This window comes from Salarias fasciatus, chromosome 10 (assembly GCF_902148845.1).
Source record: "Salarias fasciatus chromosome 10, fSalaFa1.1, whole genome shotgun sequence".
Taxonomy (NCBI): Eukaryota; Metazoa; Chordata; class Actinopteri; order Blenniiformes; family Blenniidae; genus Salarias; species Salarias fasciatus.
Window position 1 is genome coordinate 17,401,382 of NC_043754.1, and position 24,421 is coordinate 17,425,802.

General features: G+C 40.7%; 1 protein-coding gene across 1 annotated transcript; it reads right to left on the bottom strand.

Moving 5' to 3' along the window:
- Positions 1 to 2,700: 2,700 nt before the first annotated feature.
- grm5a (glutamate receptor, metabotropic 5a) lies at positions 2,701 to 22,969 on the bottom strand. The gene is made up of 18 exons (XM_030101783.1): positions 22,778 to 22,969; positions 21,574 to 21,866; positions 21,351 to 21,484; positions 19,544 to 19,805; positions 18,907 to 19,021; positions 16,513 to 16,762; positions 9,746 to 9,981; positions 9,480 to 9,601; positions 9,277 to 9,401; positions 9,021 to 9,189; positions 7,408 to 7,534; positions 6,663 to 6,780; positions 6,171 to 6,357; positions 5,264 to 5,422; positions 5,053 to 5,178; positions 4,719 to 4,901; positions 4,447 to 4,616; positions 2,701 to 3,744 (listed from the first exon to the last, which is right to left on the bottom strand). Exons 2-18 carry the CDS (start codon positions 21,769 to 21,771, stop codon positions 2,841 to 2,843), a joined length of 3,585 nt encoding a protein of 1,194 aa, XP_029957643.1. The 5' UTR covers positions 21,772 to 21,866; positions 22,778 to 22,969; the 3' UTR covers positions 2,701 to 2,840.
- Positions 22,970 to 24,421: the final 1,452 nt, after the last annotated feature.

Here is a 24,421-nt window from a genome sequence, read left to right on the forward strand (position 1 = left end):
TTTGCACTGTCTTCTACAAAAGCAAACAGAAGCAAAAGAGCTGAAGGGCTCTTTGCTGAGTAAAGCCCACAACTTTATTTGCACTGAATACACGATTTACATGTTCACGACTACATGTTTTGCACCTTTTAAAGCTTCAGTGTTTTATGTAGGAAGTCACAGGAGATAACGCTGCTGATGCAATGCTCCAGAAATGGTTGTTCTATATCACCTTGAAATATGCAATTTACATCTCTGTAACCATGTATCATTGCTGATGAACTATATGGATTCAAACACACTTTCGGGCTGTAGGTTGGAGAGCTGATAGCCAACAATAAGCTGGTCCATTAAGGCCTCGGTTTCTCTCCGAGCTCATCAAACATTGTCTCTCTATGAATAAACTTCTGCTTGGTGTCATGTGAATATTAATTTCACGTAAGTCACGTCCACGTTTTGCGGCACCAGAAATGATTACATGTTGTTTATTAAAGTGTGCCCCAGAAACCCTGTTTCTCTGTTTAATTATCGCACGGTGATTTGACACTATTAAATCCTTATTTAGAAAAAGTCCATAAGTAACAGAGACCAAAACATGTGTCAATAACTCTGCATATTACCTAATGAACCCTCCCTTCAACTCCAACTATTGTCGGCTGGGATTAAACCCGGCTTCTCAGTGACCCTAAACAGGGTAGATCGATACAGAAGATGATGAGATGGTTGGATGAATGAAAGTACACTGCCCATGAATATCGTATCTATCCACACAAAACAAAAAGGTATGATATTTTAAATGTCAGCCTTTAATACAGCACAAGTGGCAAAAGTTGCAATTTCAGGCTATCTGAAAAGAAAATGCAGAGATCAGAAAAACATTCTGAAAACAAGCACATTAGCGGCTTAAAGCATGGTATGATGGTCTTGGAAGATTTGATGTGGCACAAATCTGCATGCAAATACGCAAATTCTCTAAGATGACTTTGTTCTTACATCAAAAAATTGGTATAAAATACTGCACATTTGAGAAAGCACATTCCTGTCCGTGTAAACATGAACAAAAAAAGTACAAATGAAAGCAGTCGGAAAAAAAGACCGATAAACAAACATTAAGAAAGCTAGCACATGGAAATTATCTGTCACAGCCGAGGAGCTGAAAAGGAGCAAGCTTATTCATATAGTTGACCTATATTATCAAAAGAGGCAAACACACACACACACACACACACACACACACACACACACACACACACACACACACACACACACACACACACACACACACACACACACACACACAACAGCAAAAAAAAAACAAATAACAAATAAATAAAGTGAACTGAAATGCTCAAGCAGAGGAAATTTAAACGGAAACAAGCTGACAGCTGGATTCTCGCTGCGACCCAGTTTCTCGAAACACAGTAGAACACTGCATCGAGACACTGACACATGTGCAAATGAAAACCAAGTCCATAGAAACAAGTTGCTTTGCAAAAAGATGTGTCAGACAATCTGGCACGCGCCTCCTAAAATTAATCTTATGAACACACCAATATCACTACTAGGATCATTACTTTGCTACTGTAGCTATTAATTATTGTGATTTTTTGACTTTACAGTCATTGAAAAGTAATTCATTGAAAAAACATAGCTTAGAAATGGCAAACAAATCTGGAATTCATGCAACACTCATTCAAAGTAAGGGTCAAAGTTCAAGGGAAATTTGGTTCAGACATGTCCTGAGGTGGAAGATCATTTGGTCTGAAACCAGTTTTTTTTTTTTAAATACATTCAAGTCAGTCATATCTAAATTAAGGGAATCCACAAGCTGTTTAAGACTTGATGACTTTGTCCACTGAATCTTGACACTTAAAGGGTTATTTATCCTCACAGGGTAGGAGAGATGTGATTCTGAGTTTGTTTTTTCAAAAAAAAAAAAAATAAAATAAAATAAAGATGTGATCAGTGGGTGAAAAAAAAATCCCTTTGATTTCCATATTTACCTTGATAAAAATCAAAATTACGTCCCATCTTCAGGACTGACAACTCGCAGAAGGTGAAAGAAATGTGACATGTCAGATATTTTCACCTCCAGTCATTTGATTTTACAAAAAAGAAAAAAAAAAGTCTTCAGGCCATTACAATCTAGTTCCAGGTGGGTTTACAAGTAATCCATGTAAGGTTAACTGGTCAAAAACAAAAACATCACATCATATACAGAAGTTCACCAACCAGTATTAAGAACCAATTATGTGTCCTAGGTTTATGATATAGTAGATATAAAATATACAACCCCAAAACAACAAGTTGTAGTTTTTATGACACCAGCAGTTTAGTTCAGTTCCAAAAAAATCTTAAGATAACATGCTATGTTTAGAGTTACATAAAATTTTGGAATGATCCAAAGAAAAGGTGAATAAATTTGTGCTGTACATTTATCCACTTTAATAAAAATGTAAGTCTCCTCAGCTTATCACTGTTGTCTTTGGAGTTTATTACATAGTTTGGAATGTGTTAGGAAACCATCAAAAAGTCTTTAAAATGCCCAGGAGCATGCTTCGTTGGTTGTTTTCACTCCATTGATGAAACTGACGGGTGCAGTTTTTGCCACATGTGAAAAATCCACTTATTTCCACGTATTTGTTTCTGAGATCTCTCATTGGCAGGATGTGTTGGTTCAACCAGTTCTATCAGAATATAAAGACATACATTTGCAAAGTAAACAGCTTAAATGTTCATATTATCCACATGGGGAAAAAAGGCATCAGCGAGTTTGGTCCCGTTCAAATCTTTGTCTCATGGAGTTTAAAATACTCCGAACAGAGAACAAAAAATGAGACTACGCTGCTTGGAGAGCGGGTTTATAGTGAGGAGGAGCTCTGGCTGTAGTGTCTCAGCAGCAGCTGGTCGTATTCGGCCTCGGAGGCCGGGGAGAGGGATTGTGGCGAGCTGCTGTTGGAGCTCAGGGATGAGTCTCTGAACGGCGAGGGAGGCGTCAGCGCCATCAGCTCCTCCATATCCTTGGCCCTCCTGCCGCTCATGCAAGTCCCGGCCAGGTGCTCGTAAATCTTGCCCGCCTGCCGATTGTCACAGAAGTTGGAATCGGCCGTCACCTCGGCGTACGTGGTGACAGTGGAGGAGGCCTCTCTCCTCCTGGGGGTGAGGTACTGAGCTGCGCACGGGGCGCCGTCGGCAGCGGCGGGCAGAGCGGCGGCGGAGGAGGCGCCGACGGCGACGCCGCCTGGCAGCATCATGGTGTTTAGCTCGCTTATGTTGGCAGTGAAACGATTAACAACGCAGCTGATCTGGTCCATGATGGTGGCGCCCTGAGTCTGGCCTCCGATCATCCCGATACCGATGTCTCCCACGCCGATGATGCTAATGTCGCCGTCGTCAAACATTCCAGCATCCTGGCTGCCGTCTGCAACTCTCCTCCTGACCTGGTGACCCGGAACATAGGGCGGTAGAGCCTGTGCGTCCCCGCCGTCCTCCTCTCCCGGAACTCCGCCTGCGTGCTGGCTGACGCTGGGCAACGGCGACTGGGAGGGCGAGCAGGCGAACGACTGGGAGACCTGCGGCTCCTCGTACTGCTCAGTGGCGCCGTTGTCAGAGGGGATGTCTCCTTCTTTGGAGAACGGCTTGATGATGGCGGTCTGGTTAACCTCCACCGGGCTCTTCTTTTTCACGTGAAATGACATCCTTTTCCAGATGTTTGGTCTGTAGCTGCGTTCATTCTGTTCCCACGCTACCGATTTCCCATTGGAACTGGAAAACGCACGAAAGGGTGAAAAGTTTTAATTAATTTAACACACTCATCAATACATTCAGCAGCGTTTTCATTATTTTTTCCCAAGCATTAAGAATCATGAAAAAAAAAAGTGTGTCATCTGTTACTCATCTGTGAAGATATACAGTTTACTGCCTTTATTAACAGGAACATGAGAAAAAAGAGAGAATTGCAGCCATCTGCACTGACGTTCATCTTCTTACTTTCTGTGAGACGTTAAGTTCTTATTCATGTTCTTTTATCTTCCCTCGAAAGAGAAATCCTTAAAGGCAGAGCATCTCCTCTGGGAGTATTTAACCCAAATGAGGTAGCCTTCCCTCAGCTCAGGGAGCAGCTTTTCATGGCTTCAGTCTGCCTGTTGCAATAGATTCAGCTTAATATAGACAGTTTAGGAAGAAAGAGAGAGAGTAGACTTCAAGGGAAAACAGAGCAGGTAGCCTAGAGGACTGGAGCAGACTGGAAAAGTAGGACTGTGTGGCTGGATTTGATCTACAGGTATTTTAACATTACAATCAAGCTTTACTATTAAAGCAAATGAAACAGCAATGAAAGTGAACTCAAGAGGAGAGGTTTGTTTCGCAAGAAAATTGTGATGGAAAGGAAGTTAAGTGAAGAATATCTGAAAAAAAATATAGTTTTAGATTCACAAAGCTTAACTCTAAGCAAAGTCTGCCGCATACTTTATATTTTCCTGGCCGGAGCCACGCCGTCGAAACAGGTTGGCCATGCTGCTGGAGGATTTGCCAGTCTTAGCAGCTTTCTTGGCATCGCCGACATGCATGCGTACAACCGTGGAAGTGGTGAAAGCACTGCGGACATTCTTCTCAGGTTTGGCGAGCATGATGTACACCTGACCAGGAGAACGAGCAACATTAGGGAAAAAGATTAAAAAAAGACAACAAGTTGACAGCAAAAGTAGCTGAAACGTTTTAGCTTCAACAGTTTGTCGTACCTTGGGGACGAACATGCAGCAGAGAGCCACTGTGGCGCTGAGGCTGACGCTGAAGCACATGGTTATGATCTTGTAGTTGGAGCCAAAGTAAATCGGAACAAACGCCAGCCAGATGATGCAGGTAGTGTACATGGTGAAGGCAATATACTTGGCCTCATTAAAATTGGCAGGGACGTTTCGAGTCTGTAGACGAGGAGGCAGAGTGAATTTTTTTAAAAGCAATGTGAAAAGAGAATCTCCGATGCAAAGAAAAGTCTATATAAGCCTTCACTAACGCGATGACCCAGCCTTTTATATCAGTCATGTATGATTAATTATTAATATGCTGAAGTACCTTGAAGGCGTAAAAGGTGCAGCTGAGGATAAGCAAGCCGTTGTAGCCCAGCGGCGCCACCACCCCCAGAGTGGTCAGGTTGCAGATCAGATGTACCTCGCGAATACTGGGGTAATCATGAATTACCTAAAAGGACAGCGAGGAAGGCACTGAATGAATAAATGAAGATTAACATGCCTCACAATGCAGAAGGTGTCACACACACACGCACCTGCGGTGGCTCTATGATAAGCAGAGCCACAATAATCCCCAGCTGCAGAAGGATCAGTAGGAAGGCAATGACCAATTGTGCGCAGGCGGACATGAAGCGTGGTTTCTTGGTGCAGATCTTCTTCTTACTGCCTGCCAGGATGCGAGCTATACGGTTGGTCTGGATCGAAAATAGATCAAATGGTTATGCAGGCTTCATTTACACCGACTGTGGATAATACCTCTGCGGTGATTCATAACAATAATCCCCTTCCCAGATCTTAAACATGAACCTCAGCCCACACGCACGACCATCTACTTCTGCAAGGCGTCCGTTGCATTTGACAGCTACACAGTCTGTGGAAGTGCCTCTTGTACTCCACCCTTCCTCCTTACCTGGCCCTGCATGTGGGATAAGAATAGCAGCCACGCTGGCTGAATAATTGTGGCTGAAGCGCTCTCTCCTCTCATAATGGTGTGCGATGGGGTTGGATCAGGAAAAGTAAATGAGAAAGCTTTGGAAAGGATCTTGAGGAAATTCCACTGAATTATTACTTATTGCAGTATGCATTTAATATTGAAAAACATCAAGCTTGAATCTACATTTGTGGAGACATCTCGTCTTCTCTTCACATGACCGTTTTTTTTGGCAGTTCACAGGTTTTCTGTTCAGTTCAGTTCTTGATGTTCACTCAATGATCCTTGTTGTCATTCAGCATCCAAATTCACAAGAACGTTATATAGATTACTGTGAATCAGGTCCGATCCAATCATTTCAGTGTTTAAATGAATTATTCTATTTCAGATGAATAAAAATGTGCATTTACACAAAACTCTTTCTAGGAAGTGAGATATGGCATTAGCTTACTTGAGCTTTGCATGACTATTCCTTCATCTCCTAGCAACTAAGCAGGGAAAAAAAAAAGTACCTTGGTGACAAGAGCAGAGTAGCTCATAGCAGGCGACAGGCCGATTCCCAGGCGCTGGAGGTAGCAGTAGATAATATGCGGCTTGGCGATGAGGCTGAAAGTGCACAAGTAGCCCAGGCAAATTCCTGCAAGGATGATGTAACAGAGCTCACGACTGGAGGACTTGACGACAGGAGTGTCCCAGAACCTGCAAAGACACCGAAACGTCTGAGATCAAAGTCGCAGCAAATATGTTAAAATGACCACATTATACACACTATTGTTGTACAATTTTTGTGTGCCTTACAAAACTAAAAAGTGTGTATCGGATAAAAGAGGATATGATATACAGATAAACCCTGTGGAGGGTGAAACCCGCTGTCACAGCTGCTGCAGATGGATGTCTGGATTTACACCAGGTCAAAACAATATTTTCCCGAGGCCGAACTTGATGCGCTGTCCTGTTGAATATATCACCGTATTAAATATCACTGCATTAAAGATGGCACCTACTTGATAAAAACTGAAGTAACAAAGAGTGTCGACAAGAGGCCCAGACAGGCAAAAACGACGGCAGCGATAGGTTCTGGATCCCCCCAGCGAACGTACTGCACCGGGATTGGCTCACAGCCTAAAGAGAATGCGAAAAGGTGTTAATCCTTTAAAAATTAGAGTTCACACAACTGTGGGGGAGATTTAAAAAAAAATTTAAAAAGAGCTTCAGCGACAAGACTGTTATGTGAGCAAATACTGAAATCCATGTTGTGTCAGAGGTTTATTCATCATTAGGAGTCATGAAAAGTATGTGATTGAGTTTATTATAAAACTCTACGAGTGAGAGAAGATGGATGATGAATGAAATGAATTGATAGCAAGAAAAAGTTTTGGTCCTAATTTGTATTTTCCTATGAGAGCAACAGAAAACTGATTTGTGTGTTACAATAAGTGCCTACAAAAAAAATAAAAAGATCTCAGACATTTTTTCAAGACTTTAGAGTTAGAAAACCTGGATTCTGCCAAATCCTTCATTCTGGCAGGGATGTGAATTCTCCTGGTGTTTAGTGATTGGTATTTGTGTTGATTTCTGTGCAGGAGGGCGTCTTAGAGCAGCGAGTCTGCGCGGCCAATGTGCGCGTAGTGCGTAAGTTGTAAGGGGATTTGTGGGTGCACCTCCAGTGCGTGACCCAGATTTGATGGCTTTTCTGGCCTGCTTGGAAATCATGCATTTATAAGCAGCAGACATAGATAAAGCGTGTACCGGTGAGATCATCTGTTGGCCAGGAGCCCAGGACACAGGCCCGACAAGTGTACTCGTCAAACACAAACTCATTCTCCTTGCAGGGAGTGCAGGTCCAACAGCAGCTCACCTCTCCTTTACGGATCACCTGGGACACACACACACACACACACACACACACACACACACACACACACACACACACACACACACACACACACACACACACACAGCAGTGTGAAAGGGCAGGGAAATCTCTTAACGGTGCAGTTCTGTAGCTAATCTTACACTCTGACTGCCCTGTAGAGAAAGGCAATGAGGATTTGTCCATCAGGGGATCATGAGGAGTAAAAAATCTAAAGAAGGTCATTGAGTCTCACCATGGTTAAAAAAAAAAAGAAAAAATCTCTTGCTTGAAAAGTGAAAAGCCAGTGGTTGGCCGTTAACAAAAGTTCAACACCCACATCTCAACAAATTGCTTTTTTGTGTGGGGATTGGGGCTTCCCTGTGTGCTACAGTCTTCCAGCCCTAAACCCATGCAGGTCAGTATTTTAGGAAACATTTACAATACGCTTGAGAATGAACATGATTGGCAGTCAGCGGTGGAAAGTAACAGCCACACTGGTATACTGCCTCAATTTACTTCTAGTATTTGGGATTTGCGTCATTAGCACATCCAAACAAAAAAACAAACAAAAAAAAACTTTCATCCAATTTTTTTTTGTTGTTGCTGATAATAGTTTTCATTGCAAATATTTAGTTTGTTATGCAACAATTTGAAACTACAACTGCAGTTACTAAAATATCCCCTAAAAGTAGTTTTATTCCATTCACAATTTTCTGTAATTATTTTAATAGATGCATAAAGAACAAAGAGGAAAAATAACAATGAAAGTGAGAGGGAAGTGTTTTCCCTTCAACTGTATGAAAGAGTCAGAGAGAGTGACTCTGATCTGCTAACATGAAGAGAAAAGAGTGAAAACATTGATGATGTCTGTACAGTGCAGAGAGAAGCAGAGGAAACTGAGAGGATACATGAGTTATTTATATAAATACATTTCAAAGTAATACATTGCTGTGACTCCAATCTGTTCTCGCTGGAGAGGGGACGCAGTGCACATGGATTGGGACACAAAACTTGAAGATGCAAATTTCTACACCTTCACATTTTATACAAAAGGTAACGCTTCAAAATGTACACTTTCACAACAAGTGTGTCGTCATGAACTGTTAAATAAAGGCTTAATGTGAGAGCCTTTCGGATGATGCAGAGAAGAGACACTGCAGCCTGGATGGACTGGAGGGATCTTAACAAATCCAGATGGGAGATGATGAAAGCTTCAAACAGCGGACTGAGCTCAGTCTGTGTGAAGAACTTAAGAATTGACTCCTGTGCAGCTTGAGCTCAATGTTTGCCTTCAAGAACATAAAGAAAGCTGTGTTTTTGATATAATTTCCGCAAATGGAAACAATTTCTGAGGATATGGATTTAAAAAAAAACGTTCTGAAACAATGTTCTGTTCTTGAATGCAAATAGAAACAGGTGCAGCATAATTTCTGTGAACTGGCAAATTAAAACACATGCTCAGTAAACACAACAATATAAAAGTGATTGCAGTGGAGTAATTATATACCTTGATCTGTGCTTTCTGGCAGGGCTCGGAGCAGACTGACTGGATGATGTCGCTGTTCTCGCTCCATATTTCTTCATCGTTCATCTTCAGACCACCCTGATCCCAGCTTCCCACATGGATGTAAGAGAATTCATCCTCACCCATCTGCTTGAAATTCATGATTTCATACCTGAAACACATACGTGCAGACATTGAACACGCCGCTGCTTCACTTTGCTTCATCCTTTCCTTCCTGTTGTCCGCCAATAACCTTTACCTGCCAGGTGAGTCTCCATTCTGATCAAAGTGGATGTTTTCTCCGGACACGCCGATGAAGTTGGTTTTCATCAAGAAATCCAGCAGTTTCCGACCGTCGATCGGCCGCATGGATTCACACAAACCCTGAGGATTCACACAGCTGTCAACAGTGCGACTAACAGACAGAAACCATGTAGATACCAGCGCTCTTTAATTTCATACCTTATATCCTGGACAGAGTGATTGCTGCATGGCATGCAGACCATAAGCCATTGAATAGATAGCATTTATGACAAAGCCCATCTTGGTGTCTTGTGCATAGTGCTGCCGCAGTGACTCTCTCCCTGCAGGGAACAGAAACTTGCTCAAAACAAGTGACGCATTGCAATCGTTGTGATCTACAATAAGGGAAAGGTTTATGGATTTTAATACAGACTAATTCAAGTTCTAATTTCATGTTTGGATCGTGAACTTAATGCCGCACTAACATGTGCAGGTGCGATTGTACATGGTGTTCTCCTGCGGATGTCCCCTCAGCCTGCACTGGAAGCGGTGCTGCCAGAACTCGGGGAACCAGGGGTTCCTCTGGTTGGCGTCTGGCCTCAGGTTCAAGTAGTAATCATCGAACCAGGTCACATAAGCAGACTTTAGCTTAATTGTAATTCCACCAGCTGCCTCCCTCTCGTAGCCATCGGTCACATCATATCTGTCAGCCCAGCCATCACTGAACAGGAGAAATAGAGAAAACAATAATTAGATATAGACAGACAGATAGATAGATAGCTAAATAGATAGATAGATAGATAGATAGATAGATAGATAGATAGATAGATAGATAGATAGATAGATAGATAGACAGACAGCTGTAATACTCAAACCATCCTATATCTATAATAAACTGTATACCAGTTCCAGCCTGATAGCTGCTCCTCAATATTGCAGCCCACGCCAGGATGTGACTGCTTAGACAGCACTGCCACCTCAGCAAGAGTTGTGGAAAATGTCTGACTGTATTTAATATCTGTAAACAACAGCTGGTAAACTTGGCACCCAATGCTGAAGAAACAGGGGACATTTACACATGTTATGAAATAGATTTGCTTTTAGCACATCTTCAGATTTGATAAGTAAGAACTTTAAAGATTGGACCTGAGAATGTTGTGGGGGAAAGGTTTAGGAGAGTGGCAGAAAATGCCTGGTAGCAGTCCCAGAAGCCAATGTTACAGTAAAATCCAGAGTGAAATGATACCAAAGCATTCATCCATCCAGTCATATTGAGAACAGGTGGCCAGACAATCACAGATATAATCACTCACATTCACATTCGTATGGTCAATTTTAAAGTTACTAATGAACCAGAGGAAACTGGCGTACTTGGGGAACTCGGGATAGTCTCCCTTTGAAAATCACACATTTCACAGTACTAATCAAATCGAGCATTAGCATTAGTATCCTGTAAGATATAAATTGGACATTTGCGGTATAGACTGATGAACGGATAAATAGATGATAGTGGAATCGTTGTGGCTTGATGTAAAGAACAGTGGTTGGTGCTACTAGTGCTGCTTTTCATACAGCTGAAGACAACATACAGCTGAACAGACTTTAAATTGTTCAGAATTTCTGGCACTGCATTAGGTTGGTTTGAATCCTATTTGTAAGGTCATGACAATTCTATGTCAATAACTATGAATTTGAGCGAAGGAAAATCACATGTGGGGGTCCTCAAGGCTCTATCCTTGGACCACTTTTATTTAGGCAGATGACAGAAAACTCTATTTATCAATCTCAGCCAGTGGCCACAGCCCCTCATGCCTGCTGAGTGGAGGCATAAATCAAATTAGCAAGTAGACCTGTCACAACTCTTTACAGCTTATATTAGGCAGTAATATTTCAGGGTGATTTGAGACGTCAAATACTGATGCGAGAAAAGTGCATAATAAAGTCGATCCAGTGAAAAGGATGATAGTGTGTGAAAAAGAACATGAGAGGTATGAGTGAAGGCATGAAGTATTTCATGCTCTTAATTGCTTAAGATTAAGATTTTTAATTTCTTGCTTTAGCATATTTCTTTTATTTTGCTGTGTATTTTTAAAATGTTGCTGTAGTTATTGTGCAACAGACTGTGAACAGGCTTATATCTGACTGGTGCTCAATGAATAAAGTTGCCTTGCTTTGCCTCGTCCTTCCTTGCTTACGATCATTTGGAACACTGCACAGGCTAAAGATGACAGATTGCACCTCACAAAACGAACGACTGAATAAAAAGGACATTAAAATATTTACTAAAGATTCAGAAGAACTAACATAAGGGTCAATGGTGCAACAGAATTATTAGCAAAATTATTTTTCCATTATTCAAGTTTCGGAATATCCAGTTCAATTTCTCCAACAGGTTTGTCCCAACTGGGTTTTATCATAAGGTTTCTTGAATGAGTTTGAATGCTAAGACAAATTCAGTGGAGATGTGCCTTGATGATTCTGTTGGCTGGAATAGTGTGTCCAGGTAAATCCACTTTCAGCTGGTTCTAAGTTTAGGTTTTATAATGCAAACCTTACATCCCTGGCCACATAACCACTCTGTGCATCTTGTTTAATAGGATCTCAGTTGGCTCATTATATGATAATTCCTCTGAGAGACACGTGCAATAAGGAGCATACTGATTCACACTATATTTAATGCAGATGAATATGATGCAATGGTCAAGACTCACACTGATGTGAATTCAAAAATGTTATTGCAAATTCTTCAGGTGAGTAATAATAATCTTTGCAACCTGTTTAGTAACCCCCCGCCCCCCGGCTGTATTTACAGAAGGATACCACGACACCTGACAATCTCCACCAGAGAACAACATATACAGACACATCTGCCATGTTGTTTATTCATAAACAGCGTGGGCTTGGACTCAAAAAGCTATTTCATCAGTGAACTGTTTGAAAATCTTTCTACTCCATCTTTTGTTGTGTCTCCCTCTGGATACTTGTCTGAAATCAACAAAGACAGAAGGTTGATTACACCTCCACAAACGTGCATACATGTAAAACGCACCCTTCACTGGCACACAGAAGCCCACTATTCTCCTCCTTACAGACAAAAAAGCGAGAGAAGTCATTTCTCTAGACTAACTTTGCAAACCAAGAAGCTGCAGTTATACAACACTGGTGTGGGTGGGATTTTTTTTTTCCTTCTTTTTCCTTTTTTTGATGCCTGGTTCTCTCGGTGAGGTAGGAGATCATTTTATAACACATCCTTAGAGAAGCAAGCACAGAATTTGTACACTGACATAAAAAAAAAGGCAGGAATGGATATGAAAAGCATGGAGGGCTTTGACTCTGGATGGTTTGAATCACTCTTGAACGAGAGCTTTGAAACCCACACATCGACCTAGGAGAGCAATATGCTGTGTGCTCCATGCTGCTGTACCACCTACAAGCCCGAAGACACACACAAGTGTGAGAGTGTGTGCTCACTCAAATACACCCACGCCCACACAGACACACATGTGGTGCTCTCATTACACGGTGCAGCACATCGCTGGACAACTTTTATAGCCAGATATTTTTCTGAGGGAACGCATGTGTCATATGAGCAAGTCCAGTTGTTCTGATTCAATTTGATTTAATTTGCTGTTGTGTCTCCTGCTTACTCAGGTGGCGCGCTGACTACCAAAGGCAGTAATTTCTAAGGGGAAGCCTTTGCCTGTTCGGGATTCTGTTGCCTTGCCAACTCCAAATGTTTGGTTGTGAATGTCTTGGTCAAGATCCAAGTTAATGAGATGGCTCAGCCTTACCACACATTATATCCTCACTATAGTTGTGCTGACGGGCTATTTGACTACTCACTTTTTTTAGGAGGCACTACAAACAGTTGTTGCGACTTCCTCTTAGTTGACTTGGCTAGATTTAATTCAATAAGTCCCTCATACAACAACTGTATTGATTCCTAACCAAGGTTCCCCACGCTCCAGATCAAGATTCAACCTGATGAGTCACAATAAAACAAGTAGAACGGAAGATTTATTTTCCTGAAAATCACTTCTAATCTACAAGATTTGCTTGTGTTAAAAACACAGCTGTTGAAACGTGTTCAGGATCACCAGAGCTTATTTACTCTTGGTGCCATATGTTGTGATTAGGCTATCCTATCCAGACTGTTGACCCAATGCTTAACAGGTCAAATGCCGGTACTTGGCACTCTTACTGCGCACAGAAACTCACAGATTTATAATTGCTATCTCCCATGTTGATTTAATTGCCTCACAAAAGCTTCAAAGTGACCTTTACTCTGTTTGTGTGGATGTAGAAGTCAGACATCTCCCTCTACAAAACCCCACTTGGGCTTCGCTGCCAGAATGCAAATTAAAGGAATGGTAACATATCGGCTGCTTCCTTGGAAGTTCTTTAACTGAAGAATACAAACGATGCTGTAATCCATCCATCTTCTACACCACTTTATCCTTTTTAGAATCGCTGTTGCACAATCCCAGCTAACTCCGGGCAAAGACAGGCCTGACAGGTTGCCTGTCCATCACAGGGCAACAGAGGGAGACAGTCAACCACGCACACTAGTAGGATGGCAGGTTACACTCTAATCTGCAGTTATAATTACATGGAAGTGAACTGTGAGTTTTTTTAATGTCATTTTTGCTTGTTCAAAGAATTAGGAAATCAACTCCAATCTTTTGTGAGGGATATCTCATCTCAACTGACTTTAGGATTTAGTTTTTCAGCTTTCTATCCGTTCATATTTAAGACTCACTTGACCCACCACTCAATCCTCCCACAGCTGACACTGCAAAAGCCTGAGAGGATCCTGATCGGGTGAACGATTACAAGCCAAAAAAGAAAGACATTCATGAATACAGACGTTCACACCTACTGGTTATTCAAACTCACCATTTCAAATACCATGCCTGTCTATGAACTTGACAGTGATACGTGACAGAAAGAACTATAACATTCAGTGAAAAAGGCAGAAAAAAAACTAAGCAAAAGAACAACAAACGATAATTAGATTCATAGTTTTTGTTCTTTCAACATCAAAACATTTAAGTGAACCACTTATGGTGACAACCCTGCTTAGAAATGTGCCTGATTGACTTGTATGGTGTTCATGTTGCACAGTGAGGGAACAAGAAAAGCAAAAAACCAACAACTTCAATTAGAACTATAGAAAACACTGATATAGATAATAGCTAATGAACAGCTTGGATAAGGACAAAGGCAGATTAATCAGCTAAAACAGCAACATCTTTTATCCAATCAAAACTGAAACAGAAACACATCTTAATAAATAAACAATATACTTTTATTTAGAGAAATGATTGGACGCAATAGATGAACATAAAGATTATAGAGCAAGATGTTTTAAATGATCTAGTTCAAGGTTATTTTATGTTTCCTGCTGTCAGAGTTGAGCGACAGCCTACATATGTGGCTCCTAATGAGGGAAGGCATTTATAGACCACCAGGGATGAGAGTGAGCCAGAGAGCTAAACCTTAAAATAAAACATGTTATTCCCGGAGAGAGAGAGAGAGCGAGAGAGAGAGAGAGAGAGAGAGAGATAGAGCGAGAGAGAGAGAGAGAGACTGAGTGAGTGAGTGGGTGGGTAGGTGGGTGGGGGAGTTTTTCCTCGTATGATTTTAACTGCATACTCTCTCCTTTGTACTTTTGACTCAATGTGTCAAATGTGAATTAAAAACAAGATTATTCGAATGAATCCCTATTTTCTTCACACAGACAAAAGGTAGGACAGTGAAAGCAAGACATTTTAACATTTCATGAAAAAAAAAGCTCACTGTGAATCCAGTGGCAACAACACATTAAAAAAAATCCTGAGACAGAGCCGTGTTTACTATTGTGCAGCACTCCACCTTCTTATAGCAGTCTGTAAATGTCTGTGTGGTGAGAAGGACAATGCTTAGAAGTTTTCTCAAGCGGAGTACCGTATATATTCTTCTGAATTTTTTTTTGTTACTTTTAATTTCCCACTTTAGTACTGACAGCAGCTTTATACACACAGCGTGGGTTGTAATGTGAGCCTGACTTTGGCTTCAGATCTTTTAGCTAATGACAGGGTGGATTGTCCCTCCTCTCTTTAGAGTCTGATAAAAAGAAAAAAAAAATGTTAAAAAGTGTAACCTGCATCTGTTAATGAGAAGGGAACAGCATTGCACTGGATACAGCTCTGTAGTTTGTTCTGTACAATACCTCATTATTTATGTTTCTGATTTTTCAATTTACACTTGATTTTTGACTACAAACATCTCTCAAACTATTATTTACATGATGAAAAAAATGACTCGATGAATGATAAGTCAGCTTTTCAATCAAAACACTTATCAATATTTGATGCTTCATAGGTTCCAGACCTTAAAAGTGATCAAGTTATATCAATAACATTTGACTGACTGGACTTGGTTGCTGTTTCAAAAACAGATGGTCATTTAAAATATTTGTTTTCAAATAGAATCTAAAGTATTTCATATAACATCCATCCAGTTTATTGTTTCTATCATTTCATAAATAACTTGGTCACTATGACAGGTCAAATCAATTCATAATCACTATCATAATAATAGTGACAAATATCTGTGTGTGCGTGCGTGCGTGCGTGCGTGCGTGTGTGTGTGTGTGTGTGTGGGAGCATGGGTGTGGCTGCAGTGAACGTGTCCGTGTGCATGCATGCACAAGTTGCAGTGGTAAAATTTTATATGTTGGAGCTTGATCATGTTTTAAAAGAATCACAGTGTCACTGACATGGTTTACTAGATTGAAGCAGAATAATTTAATTGAGGTTTGGGGACAATGATGAAAACAACATGGTTTTTACTATTTAATTTACTATTAGTCTATTTTCCCGACATGGATCTATTGACTGTATCAGGACAAACTGCAAAAACAACACAGAAATTGCAAAACTCTGCAATTTAATAGACTACATCACAGTGTCAGTGTCATGATTGTGTAAAACCATGCATGTGACATGTTTTTTTATAAACTTACCTTGAGTGTACTTGGCCACTGTGAAGTTGATGGATGTTGTGAAGAGGACTGTGATGATAATGATGATGAGGATGATGATGATGATGATCAACAACTGGAAAACAGAATCTAGTCTGAAGGCGTTGGACGGTTGAGAACAGTCTGGAATTCAAAATCCCGAGGTGGCCCAGTTCGGCCATTTCTTTTCTCCTCAAAGGCTTCAGTTCAAGCAGCAACACATTTCGCATGCCAGATTTCACACCTCACCTGCCAACCAGCAGAAACTCCCCCACCAGGCGCTGCCGTCTCATGGCCATCAGGATGCCTCGGACTGTCATGCCCTCACAGAAGCAGGCCACCACCCTGGCTTTGGGCAGATGAGCTCGGAGTTTCTGCAGCAGCTTGTCAAAGTTGTGCTCCCCTGCATTGCTGTATATCTTATCTGAGTGGGCGATGCAGATTCCCTCTTTTGCTGCCATGTCTTTAAATGCCTCCATACCGCTCTCACCATAATTACCTACAGAAGAAATAACAAGGAAGAAATGTTGCTAAGTTCTTTGTCTTTGCCGCAACCCTTTTACGAAGCCTTCTGCTTATCATAAAGTCTGTTCAAGCCGGTGTGTCCTTTTTTTGGTATTGTTCAGACTGTGGTGCTCCTCACACCTTCACGCCGCAGCACAAATGTTCTACTGTTCTGATACATACGCAGGGATATTTTGCAAACACTCGTCCTCAGTGTAAACAAGCCAATTCAAGAAAGTAATGCCAGCACAGCAGTTGAGACTTCAGCAATTTTGCCCCAATTCTGACAATTATCAGGGGTTAGGCTTCCCTCTTTTTTGCAAGAAATAAGGTCACCTAGTTTCTGCAAGTAAATTTTCTCTCTGTGGGTGACACTGTTTGATGTATCTTCTTCATTACTACACATTCACCCTGATAGCCATTAATTCCTGAAATGATGTTTTCATCTCAATAAATTCCTCTGTTGATTGTGTGTGGTGATGTTTGCATAATTTTCCCATTCCTGTTCGTTAATATTCCTTTCATGGCTTTCACACTGTCTGAGGAGCCTTTAAGACTTCTACTGGGTAACGTTTCAAAAGCTACTAAGCTGCTATTAGTTGTTTGATTAAATTGTAATGGAAAACTTACGGAGCAGTTCACTGATTCACAATTACACCCACAACCACCTGGGTACAGTTAATTCTGTGCTGTAACTGTTGTATCTTTAAAGATGTGGAGCAATTCTCATACTGACGTTTTTTAAATAATCTAGAAAGGAACAGCAGAGGCAAACAAGCCTTAACTGAGTATGAAAATATAGTGTTAAAAACAAATCTGTAGCATAACATACAAATACAATTGAATGCATTGATCATTTATGTTGTATGTAAGAAACAACATTACATTTGAAACATAAAGCTAGTACATTTGCATTACTAGAGTGAATGTAATGTTTTTTCACTAAACATGGACTTTAAAACAACAATAAAGAATTACCCGCCCTAAAAAAACAGGGCTTCACACTCCATTAAAATTTATCGTGGATAATATTTATAAGTTAAATGCCCTTATTTCAAATCATGTTCTTCAAAACTTTGGTATTTACTAACTTGAGAAATGCAGTAAGAATTTCACTCTTACTCTGTTAAAAACAGACGGCAAGCAGAGCATTTATGATAATGGGATGGAATGATATTAGGGATTCGTGATGTTTATTCCTGAAAAACCGATATTCTTCAGTCAGTTATTAACAAAGCTGCAATAACTTGACATTGCTTCCATGTGCATAGCAGAGGTTGTGGGTCATATAGAAGGGACAGAAAGGAGAAAAAACCCCCAACAAATTTAGGCGGTTGTGTCTTCTGAATTGCAATGTATTAGTGACAAAGCTGAAAGTTATTGCCCTATTTCTTGTACCTTTTTTTTTATCTTCCTTTCATTCTGTTTTGTTTTAATGTGCATTAGAGAGGAGGAATTGAAGGAATAACAACCGCTTCTGCAGCGAGAATGAGCTCTGTGACCTTTGTCTTCTTGAAATCGCTGGACAGTGATGTTTTATCCTCGTACAGCTGAAAGCGTGCGGCAGGAGTTCCATTGAAACTGTTTTTTTTTTCTTTTTTAATGAACAGGATTACTAAAAAAAAAAAAAAAACACAATCACGGCTAGATTAATATGAGTTTCATATTTGAGCCGGCACAATGCTATCTACTGCAGGCAAACACCCACGGAGGCTTGACAGTGAATTACTTTGCTTCAAAGGTAAAGTCAGAGAGGAGACAAGGAAAAGTGCATTAGCATGTATGAATAGTGCGTGCGTGTATCTATGTACAGCTTGTTCTGGCCCCAGTAAGCCTGCTGCAGAAAAGGTTTTTCTCGTAAAGATATATGTTCATCAGCTGGGCCTATTTTACAGCAGTCCATAATCTTAAAATGATAATAATAATAATGAAAATGGAATTAAGTGTTCCTGAACAATACATGCCTACATTTCTGACACACAGACTCAATTTAGCACTATTGTACACAATTGTAAAATCTATTCAACACACTGGCTCCCAGCATATTACGGTGTCTGATTTATTCAAACTGATACCAGCAAGAGATGAGACAAAGGGAAAATCACAAAGTATGAATGGGAAACGGTAACACGGTCTTACCTTCTGTGTGTATTGCGGAAACGTAGCTCCAGTTGTATCTCTTGACAATGTCCACCATGGCTCTGGCCTGCTGCATATCTGAAGGCACCACCCTCATGAAATATTTGAACAGGCTCTGTTGGAGAGAATTTCTGTCTTCATCAGTCCAAAAGGAGACTGCGTGTTTTTTATGTAAAATCCTGTCAGCTGATTTCCTTCATATCTTCAAAACAAACACCGTCATCGAAAATCTTCAAGAGGAATTTGGTTCGAGAACAACCAGGTTGGAGAATTTCAGATTTGTAAGTGACTTGGTTTTATCTAACTTCCAATAAACAACATTCAGATGATGCTGTGGTGAAATGAAAAGACCTCAACAGCTTTCCTTAAACAAAATATGAGAGAAAATATAGATATTTAATCATGTCTGCAACAACTTTTTGCTCTCACACTACTGGATTCTGCGAAAATGTGTTTTCCCTGACATACTGCTGTGACACTTTCTGCATTTCTTTATTCAGCTATTATTAGTCATTCTTTCATTCACATTAGGCAGCTGATTTTACATTTTAAACAATTAAATGACATTTAAACAAAATAAAAAAAAAAAACGGATTTAAACTGTGTCTATCCACTCGGTTTTGCTGACCAGCCTTACCTTGTCACTGAGATCCATGCTGGTGGCAGAATATGCTATCTGTGGGATGTTGAAGAGCTGGAGGAGATTTTGCACCTGGATGGCCACAGAGCTGGATCCTGGTCCAATCAGACCCACAATGGGCTTCTTTCCCTGAAGGAGCAAGCTTCCTGCTTCTGCAGTGCATCTGCCCTGGCTCTCCTCTTCATCGCTGGACACGAGCGTGTCCCGAATAAACTCAATGCTCTGTTCCAGTGCCACTGCAGAGTGCCAGCATGAGTCTCTGGTATAGAAAGGGAGAGTTTGCAGTGTTTTGGCAAGAATCACAGGGATCTGAGCACATTCTGTGAATCATGTTTTTTTGACTAATGACTTGATTAAGAAGATGTTTCATTTTGTGAGATCCAAAGTGTCGCTAACCTGACATAGAGGGTACGATGGTTGTAATAAATTTATGTGCATACAAAGTCGTGCCTGGGAAAATACACATCATTGGCAATGACAGCCTCACATTCGCTTCATCTGAACTTCAGAATGTCTTTTGCATGAAACAAAGGCAGCAGATTTTGCTCCGTTTGTCACAGAGTAGTTGCACTTTAAAATGATCATTTCACAGCCCTTATGGAGAGGAGGAGTGTTTGTAGCTGCCAAGTCGTACAAACACACGTGTGGCATTTGGGTGCTGTAGATGATTTGACTGATAAAAAAAAAAGGTTAACTTTATCTTTCGTGATTTTTTTCCTTATCTGTCTCTAGGCAGCAACTATCTGTGAAAACCAGAACACAGCTCGCCACCGCTTGTTCACTCCCCGCTTGATTTATGTTAATGCTTAGACCTGTCTGATTTAACTCATGTTGTGTCAGAGTGTATCTTCCAGAACGGTGAATACTTGATGTCCCTTATCTGTAGCTCAGCCTTTTAATATCACACAACCTCCTTGAAGGGTTTCCTGTAGCATCAAGGCACTCATGCTGTCTTCATTCCCTCCTTCCTAAAAACATCTTTCCAATTATTTCCAGACCCTCCAACTCCAGAACTGGCCAACTGTAGCTCCCCATTTCCATGCTCAGCGGCCCACTTTCCCAATTTCCAGACATGAATAAATCATTGGAGAGCAGGATCGTGGTCATGTTAAGAATATTTGTATCAAATGAACTTCCTTATGACTTCTTCATGATAGGCTTAGAAATGATTGTTTTCAATAAATTACACAATTTTCATAAATGCTTGTGGTCAAGGTGTTTACTCACAATTCAGCACTCTGGTATTGAACCTTCAGAATGATCTATATTGTCTACCCCTGCTGTACTCATTCCAAGTGACCTCTTCAAGATGTGCATGCAGGTAGTATGTTCACCTTGGACATAATTGGATAGTGGGAACTTTATCAAAAGGTTCAAAAAGTCAGTGTTTTAGAATAATTTGTGTGAGTCCCTGGAAAGCATTCTGTAAAGCATGTAAAAAGGTAGTGTACTTCATACAGCGAGAGATTAGTTGTAGTTTGTTACAATTTAAATAATCTGTTCACTTCAGACACACATTTGATTCTTTCCCTATCCTGTCCTTGATCATGGTTTTGATTGTTTGTTTTGTTTGTTTACAGACAGTATTACAATCGAGCAGGTATTATGCCACCCCCAACATTACTTTTCAGAACAACACATGGGTTATGCAGTCCTGGCGGGATTGTAAATAAACACATGGACCACATTGATAAGCCCGTCCTTCATTTGACATCAAATTTCCTGATTATAGAAACATTGTGGTTCACTCATGGATTATATAACAGTAAATAGTAATAATATTAATATATGTGGACTTGCTGACCTGATCTCACAGCCCAGGGTGATATTTGGAAGGATAGTGGGGTCGGCATTAATTCGATCCAGAGTGTGCATCATGGCCTCCACTCTCTGGATCCCATACTGCTCACGGACTGCACCACACTTTCGCTCATGGACCTGAACAAAGTGTCAATCAAGTGGTTTCACATTATTGATCATGTGTGGATAAGGTAAGCACACACTCATGCATATGTCAAAGCGTATACCTTGTCTGCAGGTGGCTGGTGATGAACAGAGAATAGAGCTCCTATGATGATATCACCAGGGATGTGTGCCAACACCCGTCTCTCATTGTTCTGGGCTTTGACTCCGACGTGGTCCATCAAGGCCAGCGGGCTCAGATCAGCTCCCAGTAACACAACCACTGTGACCACCTTCACGTATAACCTCAGGCTTTTTTCCATTTCTGTGTTGCGCCTGACAAATCCTAGCAGAAGACCCTCATAGAGCTGAAGTTTAGATGAAGGTGCTTGGGATGCCCAGGGTAAAGGTTAGGCTCCTGAAAAGAGCAATATTGTAGAAGTTAGCTGTTAGAGTAACCAAGTTTTTCTTTTCTTTCGTTTTTTTTTTTTAAGTTTTTCTTGACATAATGCCGTCCTGTAAGGCAGTGGTTTTCCAAGTGTGGGGCAGCATAGAGATTCAGGACACAGCAGCAGAAAACATCTGGACTCTGGGGTGATACTGTTTCCCAGCAGCATTTTTCGTTTTTGAGGAATTATTATAATACTAACAATACAGAAAGATGAACTTAAAGGCAAAACTCGTAATGATTTTACCAATAATCACAATTTACAGCTGAATGGAAAACTTCGCTTGTCCACTAAGTTTGTGGATAGTACTTCAGCTTGGTGAGAATGTCCCTGGTTCAAGTTTGGGTTGGGGCTTTTCTGTATGGAGTTTACAAGTCCTCTCTATAGATTTCTTTTTTTTCTGGAGATTTTCATTACCTGTGAAATCTAGAAGCATTCAACATTATCCTCACATAAAAACATCATACTCAAAACCACCCTTGAGTTACTTCATATTGATCTCCAAGAGAAATTCCCATTTCCAGCAGCTTCATCAAGTACTTCCTAACATGGGAACTAATGTGCTTGGTGAGAGTTGGGGGAGGTTTTTCCCGCTCTGTCAGGGTGGGGCTCCTCCCCCCCCACTCGTTAAAAATGCATTCAATTACATTCAGGTTCAAAGTGAGCGCATCTAGATGATATTTAGTTGTTTGTTCTTAAATGCCAGTTGAGGTAAACTTTCAGTGAGACATCAAGTTGCTGTCCGTGGTGCTGAAATATCACGTCAACTTCGCTGGTACTGACAGTGAAGCTGGTGTCTCAGCGAAGTCTCCAGTTCTTCCATTTAGATTTAGCAATACAATCATTAGAAGTGAGCAAAGAAAATATAAGTTCATCTTACCTTTTCTTCTTGCAGGTAGCATGCAGAAATCATCCCGTCAGAGATCGTTTCCATTCCAGAGAAGCGCTGCAGGTTTGTTTTTTTTTCTCTCGCTCGGGCTCAGTGAGGCGCCTAGTTACAGCAAACTGCAAATAGCAGCAGATAATACAGCCTGTTATTGGAACATGTTTGACTTACTGACGCACACCACAGCCCCCCTCCTGCTCATCTACCTCCTCCTCCTCCTCATCTTCCTCCTCCTCTTCATCCTCCTCCAAAACAGTGGAAAACATGGAGCATCAGCAGTGACTAAATGAAGAAGAGAAGTCCCGCAGACGCACGACTCTCAGGAAAGAAATTAACCATCGCAAATCAAAAATGAAGCAAATAAAGATGTATTAACAGTCATATGCACAAACTTCGCTTGATCTGTCATTGGTAAAATTGCAATGTAAATATCTTTTTTTTGTTATAAAGATCGAAATGGGAAATTATAGCTCATTATATAACGCTGTCTATTCTCACCTTCCAGTCATTGCTGTAAAATTAGATTATTCCAATTCATTAGGCAATTTTAGCTGCTGACAATGACTTGGTGGTAAATTAATATCCATTTTGTTTTGCCCGAGGTCAATTTGACCCCCATTCACAAAACAAATAAATTAATAAACCCTCAGCTCAGCTTGTTGCTTCGTGACCTCTCTCTCCCTCTCTCTCTCTTTCTTTCTCTCTCTCTCTCTCTCTCTCTCTCTCTCTCTCTCTCTCTCTCTCTCTCTCTCTCTCTCTGTGTTTTCCATTAAATTGTCGTTATCTCCTGTGGATTCAGAAACACATGTACAGTCCAAACGAGGAAATTCACTGAGATATTTGTTAGTTTTGCTTTGGGTCAGAATGACATCAAATATCATTCAAAGACAACTTCGTTCATTACTTCAGTGCATGTCTTTGAAAGCTAATGAGATCCAGTATGTGTTACAGTGTTGTAAGCTGCTGGTGGGAAAAAAAGCAAGCTATAGTGACACACAGATTATAGTTATACTGGACATTAGTGCTTCTGTGCTTTGAGTTTTTCTGAGCTTTGAGTTAAAATCATGCAATATCTATAGGGAAATTCAGACACCTCTGAGTACAATTAACTTGTATACCACAGTGGATGTGTTTATAACATATCTAATTATGTTGGGAGAACATCTAATTGGGAGAATGTCTTCTGAGTAAAATAAAAATAACATAAAATAAAATAAGGCAACGTATGTTTGGAGAATTCAAAGAGGTGTGGTGGACACTTACCTTTGGACATGGCTTGTCTGAGTTAAATTTTCTTTTTATGGGGAGATGGAAAAATATTTATGTGGACTTAGAAATGGAATTTATAATGACTGTATGGCGCCCTCTGGTGGCGATAGATGGGTGGTCTCTGAATAAATGTGGCCCCATGAACATCACGTGTGAAAGTCATAGTGGGAATTAAAGGTCAGGTAGCACACTGGGAGCACTCTCAGATAAAGAGGCATGTGAGGCAGCAGTAAAAGGATTGTTCTTCTGAAGGAAAAAAAATCAAGGAAGTGGCTGGAGGCATCCCCTTCATTATCAGATGGTCTTCAGATGACGTCCTATAGGCTGAAGTCATCTGATCGTCAGACCACCAAAGCTCAACATCACAAT